The sequence below is a fragment of the Trichechus manatus genome, unplaced genomic scaffold, assembly GCF_000243295.1.
Source record: "Trichechus manatus latirostris isolate Lorelei unplaced genomic scaffold, TriManLat1.0 scaffold00059, whole genome shotgun sequence".
Lineage (NCBI taxonomy): Eukaryota > Metazoa > Chordata > Mammalia > Sirenia > Trichechidae > Trichechus > Trichechus manatus.
The window spans coordinates 5334351-5352159 of NW_004443995.1; the positions used below are offsets into that span (position 1 = coordinate 5334351).

A 17809-nucleotide genomic window follows, 5' to 3' on the forward strand; every position below is an offset into this window, starting at 1 on the left:
GTTGCTGGGAAACAAGAGAACTGATATTATAGGACATGAGAAATATTTGTAGGTAAGCTGGTGTCTAAACACAGAACCATCCGTATTAATGACAGACCTTGTTTTTCTCACTAAACCCAGCACTTCAGACTCAGGCCCCCGTCTCCTCTCTACCTAGGTTTATGCCGGAGCCCAACCTGCCTCCCCTCGTGCTCTACGACTCCGCATCCCTGCCTTCTGGGGCCGACTTGCAACAAGTGATCAATATCGACTACATCCGGGAGAGGCTCCCTGAGCTCCCCAGTGTGACCCGAGAGAAGCTCGTTGAACAGTATGGGATGCTGCCAGAACACAGCTTCACCTTATTGGTAGGTCTACTGATCAGATGCCCCTTCACCAACAGTCGGCCGCTGTGGGCTCTGCGTGGAGCACTCAGGTTTCTCCAGTCGCACCATGGATGCTTCCCAGGAGAATAAGCTGTACTCACCTTTGCTGCTACCCTTTATGGTAAATGCTCCCTATAAAGCCAGAAGATGAAAAAGGACCCCATGTTAGTCACATCTCCTGTGTATCAATGAAGAGCTCTCACCGCAGCCTCATAGGCTTCTTGTGTGGGTGTTTTCTCATGTGCCCACAGGACAAAAGAAAACCGATGTCGAGCAGCACTGAACCCTGACAGGGTCTGGCAGATGTTAGGTTCTCAAAAGCCAGCTGGTTATTGGTTGTTTATTCCACGTGAAACACGAGAAACTCGGACTTAAAAGTACCCGTCCTTTGAAGCTTGAGTATGCACAGAGAGGGGCTGTTAGAGAATCTGACACCGTGGAGTCTGCTTAGGGATTTTCCTTGTGGTTTTCTTTGTCATGGCAACGTTGAAGTGAGGCAGCATCAGTGAGTGCAGCGTGTTGTCACAGTTGTCTTCTGCTTGTCTGATAGCAAGGAAGTGGGGAGTTTTGCTGCAGCGTTTCTCAGAGATGAGGCCTGTGCCTCTCTCTTCTTTTGGAGTGACAGAACCTGTGGAAACTCTGAGTTTTTACATTTTAACTCTTTCGTTACCCGTGGTAGATATAGTAGTGACCACTTACTTTTTCAGCCTCTGTGGTTTACTGGGAAGCTGCTTTCTCACTGATAGTGCATGCTGCCACAAGGTGGGGGCCTTTGTGACTGTTCAAAGCTGAACAAACGGACATGTGCTGCAAATTACTGTTTTTACAGGGTATTGTAGGAGGTGTGGTGAATCAGTATTTTGTTTTTAGGTAAAATATGGATTTTGAAAAAATTCTTTAAGTGGTGAACATATGTACCTCTGGACTCTGGGGGTAGAATTAGAGGTACGAGTCTGTACCACTCTACTCTGAGGGTAGGATTGTGGGAGGGGGCAAGAAAAAGAACCCATACTACCAACCAAAACTTCAGACACACTCAGTGATTCAGCATTCTTCCATTAATTAAGACACATGGTATCAGCAAAAAATTCAAAGCAGAAAATAATTGGATGTTGAAAGGGTTTTAAATGACTAATAATAACTGTAAGAGGGGCAGTGGTGATTCAGTGGTAGAATTCTCACCTTTCATGCTGGAGACCCAGGTTCGATTCCCAGCCAGTGCACCTCAAGTGCAGCCACCACCTGTGTGTCAGTGGAGGTTTGCGTGTTGCTGGGATGCTCAACAGGTTTCAGCAGAGCTTCCAAACTAAGACTAGGAAGAAAGGCCTGGCAATCTACGTTCAAAAAAGTTAGCCAGTGAAAACCCTGTGGATCGCAATAGTTCAATCCCCAACTGATCATGGGTATGGCGTAGGACTCGGCAGTGTTTCGTTTCATTGTGCATGGGGTCACCAAAAGTCAGGGCCAACTTGATGGCAGCCAACAAAAACAATAACTGTAAGTATATTAGAATAATATTTATATGTCTATTTTATGTGTAGACTGTGTTTTTATGCAAATAACACACACCTTCTATATTTATTTGCCAGCCACACCCACCCCCCAGACACTTTGGTAAGTGTGCTATGCTAATTTTGTGTAGCGTGCTTATGAAAATACCTCAGGGCAGCGGGGAGGGCGCGGCTGGCAAACAAAGGTAGAAGGTGCGCATTATTTGCGTAAAAATAACAACCACACGTACAACAGAAAGAAATGTTGCCCAGTCCTGTGCCATCTTCACAATCACTGGTATGCTTGAGTCCATTGTTATGGCCCCTGGGTATTTTGAGTGCCTTGCATCTTAGGGTGCTCATCTTCCAGCACTATATTGGACAATATTCTGTTGTGGTCCATAAGATTTTCATTGGCTAATTTTTGTAAGTAGATTGCCAGGCCTTTCTTCCTAGTCTGTCTTAGTCTGGAAGCTCCACTGAAACCTGTCTACCATGGGTGACACTGCTGGTATTTGAGATACCGGTGGCATAGCTTCCAGCATCATAGCAACGTGAAAGCAATCATAGTACAATAAACAGACAGACAGGTGGTGGTAGGGAAACCTACCTTTGATCTATTTGTTTAATACGTTTGTTAGCATTTTCCAAGTAATAGGTGGTACTGAGAGAGGGTCAAAGACTGAGATAAAAAGATGTTTTCTTGGTCTTCAAAGAGTGTATATCTGAAAGTACACTACAGCTACCCAGCCCATAGGGCAGGTCACAGTGAATAGAAGTATAAAGTACAGTGGGAGCCCAGAGGAGGTGGTGATTAATTTGAGGTGAAAAGAGAAAGCCTCAGGAAGGAGGTGATTTTAGAGCAAGTTTTGAAGGGACTTATTTTTTTTGATATCTTTAAAATACGCTCATTTTTATAGCATGCATATAATGTATTACGTGATTGGTTTTAAAGATAGCTAATACTTGAAATTTTCAAGACGAGTGAGTATTGAACGAGATAGGAGTGGAAGGAAAAGGATTCAGACAAACTGTTTTTCCTGAAATTAGGCAGCCTGGGCTCTTTAATCACTGAAAGCTGAGTTACTCATAACATGCCCCAAAATGGTATGTTCATGTTTTTTCCTGCCTTCATCAGAAACACAGCAGATTGCTGAGAAAGGCAGCTGCACAAATCTAATGAACCATCTTTCAGTGTAAAGAGTGCCCAAGAGTGTTCATTAAATAAATAGCAGTGGTGGAGGTGTGCCGTGCAGAGCTCCGGCTCCATGCTCCGAGCCTCTGGATTGCTTATCAACTTAAGCATTATGCATGTGCTTGCCCCCTACACATGCTGTACCCACAAATTATACAAACTTCAGAATTTAACTCTAGTCTTTAATTTAGCTGGTCGTTTTATTGTGTGGTAAGCACTGGATTATATATTGTCAACACGATCCATGATATTTACAGAACTCCAGTGTTATACCTTAGCAGGTACCACAATGGCTGGTGCATACTAGGCTCTCAGTAAATGCATGTTCGATGAATGGATGGACGGATGAGCAAGTGAATCAGAGACTGTTACCACACACATTAAAATCCAGGGAGAAGTCATTTCCCTGATAAAAGCGACCCTGTTTCCAAAGGTCAGGTATATGCACCTCCCCACTGACTTGCCAGTGAATCGCGGCAATACGTGTGTCTGTGAGCTAGACCTCAGCTAGACCTGAGGGAGAAGACCTGGAACACAGTTTCACTGTGCCACGTTCTGCATCTGTTATACAAGTTGCTTCATCTCCCTGACTCTTGTTTTCCAGACCAGTTTAATTAGGACATTAAATCAAATCTACATTCTGAGTGTCTCCCTTAAACTCTCTTGATAATCCCCTCCCAACAGAAAACCCTTGTTACTGTTTTCTCATCTGGCCACGTAAGAAATATCTCGCCCTACCTACAACCTCAACCTAGTTAACTAACCTTGCTTCTCCATCTTGTGTCAAATAGCCTTGATTTCTGACCTCATTTGTGAGGATCAAGGAATAGAAATGTAGACGCTGAGGTCTAGGTATTAGGATTCTGAAAAATGAGAGATGCTAATAGCATAAGTCCTTCTCAGAGTTAGTATATCCAAGAGCATCTACTGATTATTAGAAAGATCAGGATTATATGCATGTGGACTTCTCTTGGCAAAACAATCCCAGGCTGATGGTGCCTAGCTACCATTACTGAACATTTTGCTCAAAGATTCTACAGAAGAATCCTGATCAAAGGGGAAAAATGTGGAACAGAATTTCAAATTCTCATGGAATCAGACTTTATGGAGCCATGGAGGCTGGATGAACCCCTGAAACTATTGCCTTTAAATAATCTTAAAACTTAAGCCAAAAATATTCCCTAAAGTCTTCTTTAAACCAAACAATAGTTTAGCTTAATTAGTAAAGAATGTCTGCCTTGAGCATTGTGCTCTTTTAAGATCTATCTATATGGGATCAAATTGACAACGGCAACCTGAAAGATTCAATAGGAAACTTAGGGAGCAGTGAGTTTATGTTAATGAGGGAGGAACAATTTGGAAAAGGAGGGTGAGGATGGTTGCACAACTTGAAGAATGTGATCAGTGTCACTGAATTGTACATGTAGAAGTTTTTGAATTGGTGTTTGTTCTGCTGTGTACATTCTCAACAACAGCAATAAAAAAGAAAATAAATAATTAAAACAGAATCAAGGAAAAAAAAAAATATCCCAGGCTGATTTCTGTGGGCCATCTCTTCCTAAACTCTGTACCTGTGCCTTACCTGACTCAGGGAACACAAACTAATTTTAGCCTTTTGCCTAAGTAATGCATAAAAAAATGCTGCTCACTTACAGCATGCTCTGCAGTTCACAAGGTACCACTTTTAATTTATCCTTACAACAGCTCTATAAGGTAAATATTGTTGTTCTCTCCATTTTACAGGTGTGGAAGCTTAACTTCTGTAGCTCAGTTTAAGATATTAGGTGACCTACCCAAGCCTGAAGTGGAGCCAGGGTCAGACTTGTCTGACTCCAGGGCCCACCCTAAACCAAAAACCATTGTCGTCAAATTGATTCCGACTCATAGCCACCAGATAGGATGGTGTGGAACTACTCCATGGGGTTTCCAAGGCTGAAATCTTCACGGAAGCAGACTGCTGCATCTTTCTCCCATGGAGCAGTTCAAACCGCCAACCTTTCAGTTAGCAGCTGAGCGCTTTAACCACTGTGTCACCAGGGCTCCTTAGGGCCCACCCAGGCTCTTAGTTTCTAAGTGCTACTTCCTGCTTATGTATATAATGTGCCACAAAGTCAAACATCAGTACTATTCTGAGTTAATTGCTGTTTTGGATCACTTTTGTTTCATTAGTAGAGAAAACAGAGTTTTTTACCTGTTGTTAACGTTAATGATTTAGGCAGTCCCACTAATGCTTCGTAAAGTACAGTCACAGAACGTAGGGTCATTTGAAAACTTTTGACCACCCTATTGGTTTTTAAGATACCAGACCGCCCTATAAATAAAGTGCCCTCTATTAAATTTAGTGAAAATCAGTCAACTCCAAAGAAATTAGAAATTACCTCCATTTTCCAAGTGGAAAAACCAAGTCCGAGAGAAGAAAATTGATTTAATTTTTCTTCTGCCGTTTTACTTATTTTTGTTTCTTAAATTTTCTGCTGAAGGCCCGTAGCTCCTTCTGACTGAGTCACTGAGAAGAACCTCCCTGTGGGACAGGGTTTGTGGGTTTTGTGGGGCGATTTTGCCTGGTGCCTCGTGTCGTTCAGCTGGAGTGGTGCGTGGCACAGTGTCGGCCCTCAATAAGGAATGGATGAGAGCTTACAGGGTGACTGGCGCTATATGAAGTTTGTAGGCAGAAAGATTTAAACCTCTTTTCTTCATTTATGGAAGGTTTTAGGGGAGGAATGGGTTAGCATCCCTGATTTAGTGTTTCTTGAGGGCCTGTCATACTCAGCAGGAGGCCCTGGGTAGTACAAATGGTTAACATGGTTGGGTGCTAACTTAAAGGTTGGCGTCCACCCAGCGGCACCTTGGAAGAAAGTCCTGGTGATCTACTTCCAAAAAATCAGCATTGAAAACCTTGTGGAGCACAGTTTTACTCTGACACACATAGGGTCACCATGAGTTAGAGTTGACTCAGTGATTAACTGGAGGAAAAAAAATACTCGTGACAGTGCCTGTGTACTGTTTTCACATGTGAGTGTGCCCTGGAGCTTCGTCTTTTCCATGTTGCTTTTCACTCTCCTGAGCAGTGCTACAGGGTGGTGGGTGAAAATAGAACACACGACAGACTCTGGGTTCCACATCTTACCTGAGATGCTCCGCAGCTGGGAGGACACTAAGGGTAGGTAGCCAGGTCTGTTACCCTCCCCAGAAAGAGGGGGAAATGACTCACTTACCCCGAAGATGCTAGGCACAGCAGAATCTTCAGAGTTTAACAAAATCTAAATACATACAGCCAAGCAACTCCCAAGAATACGCTGCAAGAGAGAAGAGCGTTGGCAGGAACAGCACCCTAACATGGTTCATGGAGAGCCACACCAGGCAGAATTTTAAGGACAATCCAGCATAGCCCCCGGGAGACTGCAGGAAAATGTACTTGTGAACCCTGGATCAGTAACCCGCGCTGTCATATGGGTCTGTCTTTGTACTCAACCTCAAGGTGTTTAACCTTATTTGAACAACTGCATTTTCCCCGGCTGGTTATTTCCCACTTAAAATCATAATCCTCTGTTTCTGAGATTGTGGAGAAGGTTAGGATGCCTCCAAAGGATAAAGAAACAGAAAAGATATCATGACTATAGTTGGTTGTTAAGTGGACTGTTTTTCTGAGTTTTCCTTTGAGTCTCTAGTAAGCTTGAAAGGGCCTGGTTTGTTCTCCGGATGAATTGCCTATGAAATAATTTCCCATGATAAATATCTGTATATCCAATCTGTAGTCCTATTTTAAAGCTAACTCATTTTAAAAAGCATCTGAAGCCATACTGACTGGCTTTAGAGTGCCCAGACCGACTGCAGTTCCAAACACTCACATTCTCACCACTGCTTAAGGAAAATCCATTTGGTCAGCATCACATTTCAGCTCCATGCAATTTCCAAAATTGATTTTATTCTTCATTTTACAAAATTGCACCCAGTGCCTGCCAGCTTAAGGGTGCTTTTATAGTTATTCTGTGCGCTGAAACAATAACCACTGTTTTGCTCTGCTAAAGTTAAATAAAAAGATGCATCTTTTTAAGTCTACCCCTGCAAAGCCACCAATTCATTTCTTTCAGATGCGAGTGCCTCGTGGCTTTCTGGTGAGGATCCCGGCTCAAAGACCCCTCCGGGACCTGTACATTGGGTGTGATGTCCTGGGTGCCTACCCATGTGGGGCCCCCAGGTGGGGTGTCCCCAGCCCATCCTGAAGCCTGACGTCCTGTTTGTGGAAGATTTTGGGGTGGGGGACAATTAGAATACATTATTCAGGTTTAGGCCAGATCTTTGGAAGAGATGGGCAGACCCACACTGCCTTTAAGCTTTGTTGCTGTTTTTAAGCTCCATCCAGAAGGCTCCTACTGAGCAACAGAGGTTCTCTATGTTGGGACCCTTTGTTTGACGGTGACAGTTTTAGGCCTACTGAAATGTGATTATAATCAGAATTGATTTCTTGACAGCACAGTTATTGTGTCCCACTCTTGCAGATACGGTCTTCTAACTAGGCCTGTCTGCTATCAACTTTTATTACTGGAATTATTTGGATTTCGATTATCCAAGGGGAATTCCTATACCCATATTGGTTTCCCTCAACACCTCCCCTAGAGTTATGCATCTCAGAGAATGTAGACACTTTTTCACATCAATCGAAGCCAACTGTAGATGAGAAAACTCTGTGAATGGAATTGGTACCCTCCGTGAACTCAGATATGTATCTTTCCTGGCTTTGCTGGAAGCATGACCCATGGGTGGTAGTTGTGGGGACAGAAGCAGGACTAGGCCCCTCTAGATATGAGTCCTGGATGTTTCCTGGGTCATTTTCAAAGCTTATGCTGATCCCCATGTTCTTGAAAGTGGCAAGGAAGATTCCAAATACAGATTTTCTCCTGACATACTCAAGTGGTGACCCAAGCCATGTGACTCCTGTGCCCGCCTCACTCACATTAACTGCCTTTCCTCTCCCCACTGAAGAGCGCTCTCTCATGAGTGATTTCCACTCACTGGAGCACTTGCCAGAAGATTCTCTCAGCTGTGCCTTGTTTCCATAGATGGCACCAAAAGGGCTCATTCGTATCCTACATCCAAGCCACCACCCCGCTGAGATTCCAGCCCTTGTCTGCCTTCTGGCCCAGAACATTAGTGTCACAGACCTCTTACTTTCCATTTCCATCCCCAACACCGGCACTTGCTGTCACTTTTGGAGGCATTTCTCACAAAGTTGTTGTGTTTGGTTTTGGTTTTGTCCCTTTGTAAGAATGACCAAATTCACAGGAGTAATGAAGGAACATTGGACGACTCCCCACCCCCACCCCCACCCGCCCGACATGCAGATGCTAGGCCCTCTTACAAACATGCTGAAATCTGACTGGCCATGTCATCCACGCTGCCACATGGGGTACAGTCCCAGCTTGTACCTCCACAGAGTGACACGTCATGATAGGTGGAGCCTGGCCGTTTGAACCCACTGGGGTTCATCTGCAGATACTGGGATCTCCTCTAGAGTAAGCTGCTCTCTGCACAGGCATGGCCCACCTGGTTAGGCCTAAACACACCGCCTGAGTTACCCACATTAGAATATAGTGCAATAAAATATAGTATGTTACTACCAAAACTATACGAGAGATAATGGTTTTGTTTTTCTGTGTTTGAAGATATTTCAGAATCGTGCAGTCTCTTGGTTTGGGCGTGCTCATGGTAAATTCTCTGAAGGAAAGGGCACGGGGTGGGGGCGGGGTGTACAGAACAGAGGCACAGGGGTGCTCTGACCACCCTCCCATCCCCTGGGAGCCCCCTATGGCTGGGTTGGGGGCATGCTTCCTCTCAGATCTGGGACAGGTGTGTGTCATACCACGCTGAGAATCCCATGTGATCTAGGTGTACATTGGCAAAGGCCGAAAGTGAGCCTGCCATTTCCTTCTACTTTCTAAGCTAATTGCTGGGGGCTTTTGCAACCTTTTAAATAATAAATATTAAGAATCTTTGAACAACTGTCAGCTCTCAAATAAAACAATGGAAGTGGTGGGGCAGTGCGTCCTTTTGATGAGCTAGTTCCTTCCCATTGTGCTTGGCGCAGGGTAGTTACTCAGTCACAGTCTCCAGGAAGGCAGGGACCTTCATCAGAGGCAGCGTAACACAGAGGTCGAGAGCACGGACTGCTGAGGTGCAAATCCTAGTCCTGTCACTTCCTGCTGTGTGACCTCAAGCAAATTACTTAACCTCTCAGTGCCTCCCTGTCCTCATCTGTAAAGAGAGTTATAATAGTTCCTAACTCATAGGGTTCCTGGACTTGAATGAGTTAATGTAGAGAGTGCGTAGAACAGTGCCTGTACTTATGATTGTGCTTTTGTGACTGTCATTATTAGCAGCAGCAGCCATACACCGCTCCCCACAGGGCTTACTGCTGGTCTCTGTGCCTCACGGGTATTCAGGAAAGACTGCTGAGAGCCTTTTGACTAGCCTAGCATTGCTAATCTGGGATCCGTCCAGCCCCCAGGTCACTCCCTGCCACATGACCAGTCATAGAGCTGTAGAGACTGTCTAGTATTATACAAAAGACAGGACCACTTGTCCCTACTGCATTAGCCCTCTCTGAAGGAACAGTTAGAGGCACAATCAGCCACGTGGCTGAGTTGCCGTGGAGCTGAAGCTGCAGTTCTGTCTCATTTAGGATAGATCAGTTCTGCGCCAAATGCTTGCTTGTTGCCTTTGAAAAGGACATTAAAGGCCCCCTTACGTAGTGGCCTTTCTGCATTGCTCTTCATATGATTTTTATGTAAGGGAATTACTGGCCCACTGTTTTCCAGAGAAAACCAGATAGCTGACACTACCACATTCTCCAGAGACTCCTGAGATCCATGCCCTGCTCATTACCATTTGCCAATCTCCTAGAAGAACTAAGAAGGCCTTACCTAGAATGCAGTGTTTTTTTCCTCAAAAGCCCAAGCAGGCAGCCCATGCACAACTTTTATTGATCCATCGTCATCTGGGCAGCAGCTGCTCGGGCTTTGTGAGCCCCGCTCTCTGTAGCTCGGCCCATCACAAGCGCAGATTTTCGTGTCTGCTTTCAATTGTAGAAAGAAACTGTATCTCCCGGTGAAGTACAGTTCCGGCTCGGAGAGGCTTCATCACAGCACTGACATGAAAAGACAAACAGAAATCTGACTCGCTATGTTATCCATCCAATAAAAAAACCACCCAAGGGGACAGGAAGAGATATTCATCACGTCCCAGCAACTCAGCAAAGCCTGCAAGTTCAAGTGCAATATTTCTAGGTGGATTTAGAAAACCTTTCCTTGGCAAAGCAAAGAGTTCTCCTGACGACTTGTTTCATCAGTGGGCCAGCCTGTCTGGGTTAGAACAAAGGAATTCTGCCCTTCTGATTCGGGCCGGATACTGGTTTTCTGCTTTCCGGGCAGCTCGTGTACCATTGTGGAAGTTTGAACACTTTTCCATAAGTTTGCAGAACTTCCTCTTCATGTTGCCTGGATTTGCCTTTATTTGTAGTCAAGCTTTGGTTACGGAGGTGACCTTTTACCCTGGTTTAGCATGAGCAGCATAGTAGCATTGGCTTGAAAAGAGATGCAAGAGATGACAATGGGATTATTCAGTAGGTTTGTCACTAGAGAACTTATCTGTTACATAGGGCATGCAGATTTTTTAAAAATGAAATTTCTACTTTAGCAAATGTGTGCCTTTGTGTCTGTTACAGCATCTACAATAGCTAAAATTTTGGAGCACCTTTGTTAGTATGTCTTGTTTCTTTCCAGTATCTTATTTTTCCAGAAAGTTCTTTCAGTTAATGAAGGTTCCATGAAACAGGCAGAGATGGAAACCTTTGCTGCAGTGTGAACTTAAAAGGAATATTTTAGGGAAAGCGTGGTTTGATTAGAATTTCAGCAGGTAGGGAAAATCTGCCACTTAAAATGTCTTCCCTCTGCATTTGGAAATTTCAGCCTTCCCTTATATAAGTGAGTGGAACAGGTGATTATTTTTCTTACTGAGAAGCTAGGGGTAGACTTAGCCAGACTTCTTGGGTTCTGTCAAGTTGATCTGAGCTGACAGTGAGGCACAGCACGTAACGTTGATGAGTTCCTCAGGGATCGCTCCTGTGCGTAATTGTTGTAATTCTAATATTTAACGGTGCACATGGTATGGTAAAGAATGAGGACGCATATGTGATTTAAAACTACACACATGGTGATGGGAGAGGTGATTCTGTCCCCTGCCGTTTACCGAGAATCTGTCACAGCAGCACTGCCTGTGGCTCTGGTTGTAGAGTGAATGAAGCTTACAGTCCACAGAGGGAGAAACAGCCAGGTCTCCAGCAGACAAGTCTCCTTGTCATGACAGCTCAGCTGATCATGTTCACAGAGCAAGATGAGAGGCGGCATCAACTGTGCCTAGCTCGGCTCAGAAGGTGTGGAAGGTGGGCTGGTCCCCCCAGAGTCACCTGTGGCCATCTTCTTCCTCATTTTGAAAACAGACATCACCACCATTCCGCCCACCTCTTGGGATGATGTGAAGATGAATGCAGTTATGATCTACTTTAGACTTGTCAGAGGTCAAATATTGTGTTTGTTCCTCCTTGATTTGCTGCTTTTCTTGTCGTCTTCTACTGCTCACAAGACTTGCAGCAGAAGACAGGCCTGGGAAGAGAATGGGCATAAACTGAGGCCAAACATTGTGGGCCCAGTTTGCAGCTCAAGGATAAAGGTTGTTAGACGAGGCCGACACAGAGAGGGCAGGCGAATTTAAGGGAGGGCAAATGTCCTCGGACTCAAAGTCAGGGCTCTCTGAACTATATTCATTCCTTTGAGAAAATGCTGTATAAATGCATGGTAACAGAAGTCAGAAAAGAAGAATACTTGCAGTTTACTGAAAGGGATCAGAATCTTCTGGTGACATCTCAGTGTTTAGCAAAGAAGGAGTAGGTGTCTCAGAGGAGACAAAGAACGACAGTCTCAGATTTGCCTTCAGAATGCTGATCTTTCATATTTTTTGTAAGCTTTATTTAATTTTCCTTCTTTTTTTTTTCAGAATGAAGTTGGCCTACTGGAGTTCTTCCAGAATGTGATAAAAGAAACTAGGGCAGAGCCCAAATTGGTGACTAGCTGGGTCCTCAACACTTTTCTGGGTTATTTAAAGCAGCAGAACTTGGCCGTCAGTGAGAGGTGAGTGAGGGCTGAGGTTTCTTTTTTCCTTTATGATAAACTCTGTGTCCAGAAGCAGTTGAAATAGGGCAGGCCCAGTGTTTTTCTGTCCCCATTTCCCCACAGGATAGCCTGACAAGAAGACAAACATCCCCTGTGAATTCCAGGTCCTAAAGACACCCTCCATTCCATTTGAAATGCACTCATTTATTCAGCTGTCTGACTGTGCACTCTGCCCTTTGTGCCATGCTAGGGACTAGGGGCTTGAAGGTGAATTTAAGATGAGGAATTTACATACCTGTGGGGGATACAGATCGGTGAGAAAACTGACAGTCCCCTCAGTGTGACCGTGTTATGCTAGAGGTGTGCACAGGGTACCCTGAATGACCACAGAGGGACCTGAACTGAGGCTAGGGAAATCAACCAGGGTTCCTTCAGAAGGGTGCGGGAGTTGGCCAAGCCTGAAGACCCAGTGGGAGTCGCCAAGTCGGGGGAGGGAGGGGCTCCCTGACAAAGGAAGCAGTAGTACGAGACTCAGAGATAAGCGGGTATGGCAGGCTCAGGAAACACAGAAGCTCCATGGTAGCAAGGCCAGCAGACAGGAAAGGTAGCAGGAAAGCTGGAGAGATGGCGAGGGTCCCCAGAGGGCTTTGTAGGTCTTTGTCACTGGCTCTTGAAAGCCATAGACCACAGGTTGACTCCTGTTTCAGTGTGAGGGAATGGGGTGGAAAAACAGCCTGGATGCAGGGAGACCACTTGGGACCCTCTTATAGAAATGCCAAATGAGAAGTGGGACAGTCTGGACCCAGGTGGTGATGGCAGGGCTGAAGAGAAGTCAACCAAGTGGAGGGAGAGTGTTGCACATGGGCAGGACTCCTAGATTTCTTGTGTGGGCAGCAGGGTGAAATGGAGGGCAGTGTTCTGGTGATGATGAGCAGGCGGTCAGATACACGGATCTGCAGCTTTCTAGAGCTATCTGGGAGGCAAGAATTTGAGAGTTCTCATTTTCTCATTCAGCACGTGTTTATTCAGTCTCTGCTATGTGTAAAGCTCCGTGCTAAGCACTGGAGAAAACCAGCCAACGAGGCAGCCATGGTCCCTGCTCCCAAGCAGCTGACAGTCTAGAAGCTGATGATTACACAGCAGTGCGGGGGTGCTCTGAGAAGGAGGAGAAAGTCACGGCTAAGCTACGGCCTGAGCAGAGGATGATAGGGTTAGTCAGAGTTAAAGGGGCGCAGGGAACAGCTCGTGTGAAAATCTGAGGGGAGTCTGAGCATGACATTTGGGAATGCAAGTCCATAGTCCAGTATAAGTGGTAGCTGGAGTTTGCAGCATAGAGGTGTCGCTGAAGTCGTCGGGGTGGATGAGCACTGTCAGGGAGGAGACAGTGTAAAAGATGGACAAGGAAGGAGCCTGAGACACCCTAGCCTGTTACTGAGGAGATGGGCAGAGAACAAGGAAGGTGAGAAGCAATGGCAGAGAAGTAGGAGGAAGGCTAGCAGGGTGGTGTCCCAGAAGCCATAGAAAAGGCAAGTTTCAAGAAGGAAAGACAGAGCAGCAGTTTAGATGTGGGGAGTGGGACAGGGAGAGTTCCCTAGGGACCCACAGGCAGATTATGGCCACTGTCAGGGGCCCAGTGGGAGGTGGAGCCCAGTCTGGTGGGCATGCTACCATCTCAGCAGCACCCTGGCCGTGGAGATGTGGAAGGGAGAAGACAGACATGTATTGATACATGATTCCAAAACAAGTCATTTGCTGAAAGAAGTTAGTCTGTACAACACCAACTTCATGGTCAGCCTCTTGCTGTCAGTGTATACATGCATGTAGTTATGTGGTTATGTGGGGTCCATTCACTTCCTACTTGGCTACTTACCAGCAGTGACCTTGGATAAGTTTGCCTCTGTGCGCCTCAGTTTCCTCCCTATAAAATGAAGGTGCCAATACCTGCCTCCGAGAGCTTTAAAGAGGAAAAGGCACAGTGCCTGGCACATAGTGGGCCCTCAGTGTTAACCCCCTTCTCTTTGCCATGTTGTTGCCAAAACAATGGCCGCCGTCAGCCCAGGGTGACTGGCCTCCTCCTGAGCAACAATGGCATCTGTTGCCTTCTGGTCTTTCACTAATGTCCTTCCAGGTTTGACCTCACCATTCAGAAGCTTCAGTGTTGACACTGAAAATACTGTGGACATTCAGGGAAGGATCGCTAGGCTGGAGCCATCTGGAGGAGCTGATGGAGAAGATAGAACCCTACCTGAGCCTTAGAGGATGGGTAGGATTTGGGGAGGGAGAGCACTAGGTGGCACCAGTAGGGAGCAGATGTGAGCCAAGACATGGGGATGGCAAACCACTGACTTGTTTTTGGAATGGGAGGAGCATAGCTGGTAGAAGCAGAGGGTGGAAAATGTCAGAGAAGCAAGGTTGGCGATATAAGTGGAGCAGAGCCAGAATGTGAAGGATCTGGAAAGTCAGAGAGGGATTCAGCGGTGAGTCCAGTAAGCAGGTCTAGAGTGCCACTTTGTGCAGTGTGTGTGCAGAGAGGAGCAGGACCCAGTCCCAGCCTTAAGCTGTCAGTCTCCTGGGGAGGACTGGACTTGTACATCAATATTATAATTCAAGGCAGAATGGGATGCTTCATGTTTTAGCACTATACAGAGTAATATTAGCCAGAAGATGCCTGGAAGGCTCTGAGAAGATGTGGTGTTTGAGCATCTAGATGGAATATAAATCCCTTATTTTTAAAATTATGGTTTTCCATGTTGGTTATGGGTCATAGAGTTGCAAATTTTAGACTTAGAAGAGAACTTAGATGTCTTCTGGTTCAACCCTTTCCTTCAGCAGATGAGGAAATGGAGGCCTTAAAGGGCCAGTGACTTTCCTCAGGTTGTGCAGCTGCTAGACTGGAATCCATGTCTACTGACCTTCAGATCAGTTTCTTTGTATGGTGGTCTTCGAAGTTGAGGGTTTGCCCATCGACCACGTTGTCTGGTAGCTTCTAAAGGAGCTGAGGGTGATAAACTAGCCTGTCAAGTGAACTTGGTGCCCCTGGTATTTGCCCAAACAACTCATAAGTACTGGAGTTGTTCTTTTTTAATTTTAAAAATTTATTGCATCTAGAAACCTATTCATTTCTAAATTAATAAATACAAATAATTAATATGATCTTGTCTTCCTATAGTTTATAATACAAAGTATGAATTAAGTGTCCTGCCAAAGAATGTTAATTTAGCCATTAAAATAAATTAGAGTATGAAAGAGATTAATACAACCTTATCATCCATGTTTTCTATTGGCTAGCGATAAACAATCAAAGCAAGATTGACCACTGCACAGAACTTAGACTCAAAATTTAAGTTTTTGCAGGTCTCATTACTTTTTTTTTCTTTTTTTAATTGTTGTGCTTTAAGTGAAAGTTTACAATTCAAGTTAGTCTCTCATATAAAAATTTATACATACATTGTTTTGTGACTCTACTTGCTGTCCCTATACTGTGACAGCACACTCTTCCTTTCCACCCCGGATTTCCCGTGTCCATTCAACAAGCTCCTGACCCTCTCTGCCTTCTCATCTCACCTCTGGACAGAAGCTGCCCATTTAGTCTCATGTATCTACTTGAGCTGAGAAGCACACTCTTCACGAGTATCATTTTATGTCCCATAGTCCAGTCTAATCTTTGTCTGAAAGAGTTGGCCTTGGGAGTGGTTTTAGTTTGGGGCTAGCAGAGTCCCTCCAGTCTCAATCAAACCATTAAGTCTGGTCTTTTTACTAGAATTTAGTTCTGCACCCCACTTTTCTCCTGCTCCATCAGGGACTCTCTGTTGTGTTCCCTGTCAGGGCAATCATTGTGGTAGCCTGGCACCATCTAGTTCTTCGGGTCGCAGGCTGATGAAATCTCTGGTTTATGTGGCCCTTTCTGTCTCTTGGGCTAATACTTGTGACTTTGGTGTTCTTCATTCTCCTTTACTCCAGGTGGGTTGGGACCAATTGATGCATCTTAGATGGCCGCTCGCTAGGTTTTAAGACCCCAGAAGCCACTCACCAAAGTAGGATGCAGAACATTTTCTTAAAAAACTTTGTTATGCCAGTTGACCTAGATGTCCCCTGAAAGCATGATCCCCAGGCCCCCGCCTCTGCTACTCTGTCCCTTGAAGTGTTTGGTTGTATTCAGGAAACTTCTTAGCTTTGGTTTGATCCAGTTGTGCTGACTTCCATAGTGTGTACTGTCCTTCCCTTCACCTAAGATAATTCTTGTCTACTTTCTAGTTAGTGAATACCCCTCTCCCTCCCTTCCTACCCTCATAACCATCCAAGAACGTTGTCTTCTGTGTTTAAACCTTTTCTTGGGTTCTTATAATAGTGGTCTTATACAATATTTGTCCTTTTGCAACTGACTAATTTCACTCAGCATAATGCCTTCCAGATTCATCCATGTTATGAGATGTTTCACGGATTCATCATTTTTCTTTATCATTGCATAGTATTCCATTGTGTGAACATATCATAATTTGTTTATCCATTCATATGTTGATGGACACCTAAGTTGTTTCCATCTTTTTGCTATCGTGAACAATGCTGCAATGAATATGGGTGTGCATATGTCTATTTGTGTGACAGGTGTTAATTCTTTAGGATATATTTCAAGGAGTGGGATTGCTGGATTTTATGGTACTTCTATTTCTAGCTATTTAAGGAAGCGCCAAATCAATTTCCAAAGTGGTTGTACCATTTTACATTCCCACCAACAGTGGATAAGTGTTCCACTCTCTCTACCATTTATTATTTTGTGTTTTTTAGATTAATGCTAGCCTTGTTGGGGTGAGATGGTATCTCATTGTAGTTTTGATTTGCATTTCTCTAATGGCTAATGATCATGAGCATTTTCTCAAGTATCTGTTAGCCTCCTGAATGTCTTCTTTGGCGAAGTGCCTGTTCATATCCTTTGCCCATTTTTTAAATTGGGTTGTTTGTCTTTTTGTTGTTGAGGTTTTGCAGTTATCTTGTAGATTTTAGAGATTAGACGCTGATCAGATTTGTCGTATCCAAAATTTTTTTCCCAGTCTGTAGGTTGTCTTTTGACTGTTTTGGGGAAGTCTTTTGAGGAGCATTTAAGTGTTTGATTTTTAGGAGCTCCCATTTATCTAATTTCTCTTCTGGTGTTTGTGCATTGTTACCTATGGTTTGTCTTCTGTTTATGCCATATATTAGGGCTCCTAGCATTGTCCCTATTTTTTCATCCATGATCTTTATTGTTTTAGATTTTATATTTAGGTCTTTGATCCATTTTGAGTTCATTTTTGTGCATGGTGTGAGGTTTGGGTCTTGTTTCAGTTTTTTGCAGATGGATATCCAGTTCTGCCAGCACCATTTGTTAAAGAGACTGTCTTTTCGTGAATTAGTGGACTTTGGGCCTTTGTCAAATATCAGCTGCTCACAGGTGGATGAATTTATGTGTGGATTCTCAATTCTGTTCCATTGGTCTATGTATCTGTTGTTGTACCAGTACCAGGCCGTTTTGACTACCGTGGTGGTATAATAGGTTCTAAAATCAGGTAGTGTGAGGCCTCCCACTTTGTTCTTCTTCTTGAGTAATGCTTTACTTATCCG

General features: G+C 44.5%; 1 protein-coding gene across 2 annotated transcripts in view; it reads left to right on the top strand.

The window, feature by feature from the left end:
* Positions 1-17809, top strand: part of GATB (glutamyl-tRNA amidotransferase subunit B) — a 103817-nt gene that overhangs the window by 71535 nt on the left and 14473 nt on the right. For both annotated transcript variants that reach the window (XM_004378825.2, XM_023733552.1), the window contains exons 9-10: positions 158-347; positions 12099-12232. In XM_004378825.2, the coding sequence (XP_004378882.1) occupies positions 158-347; positions 12099-12232 (324 nt within the window). The remainder of the gene's footprint in view (positions 1-157; positions 348-12098; positions 12233-17809) is intronic.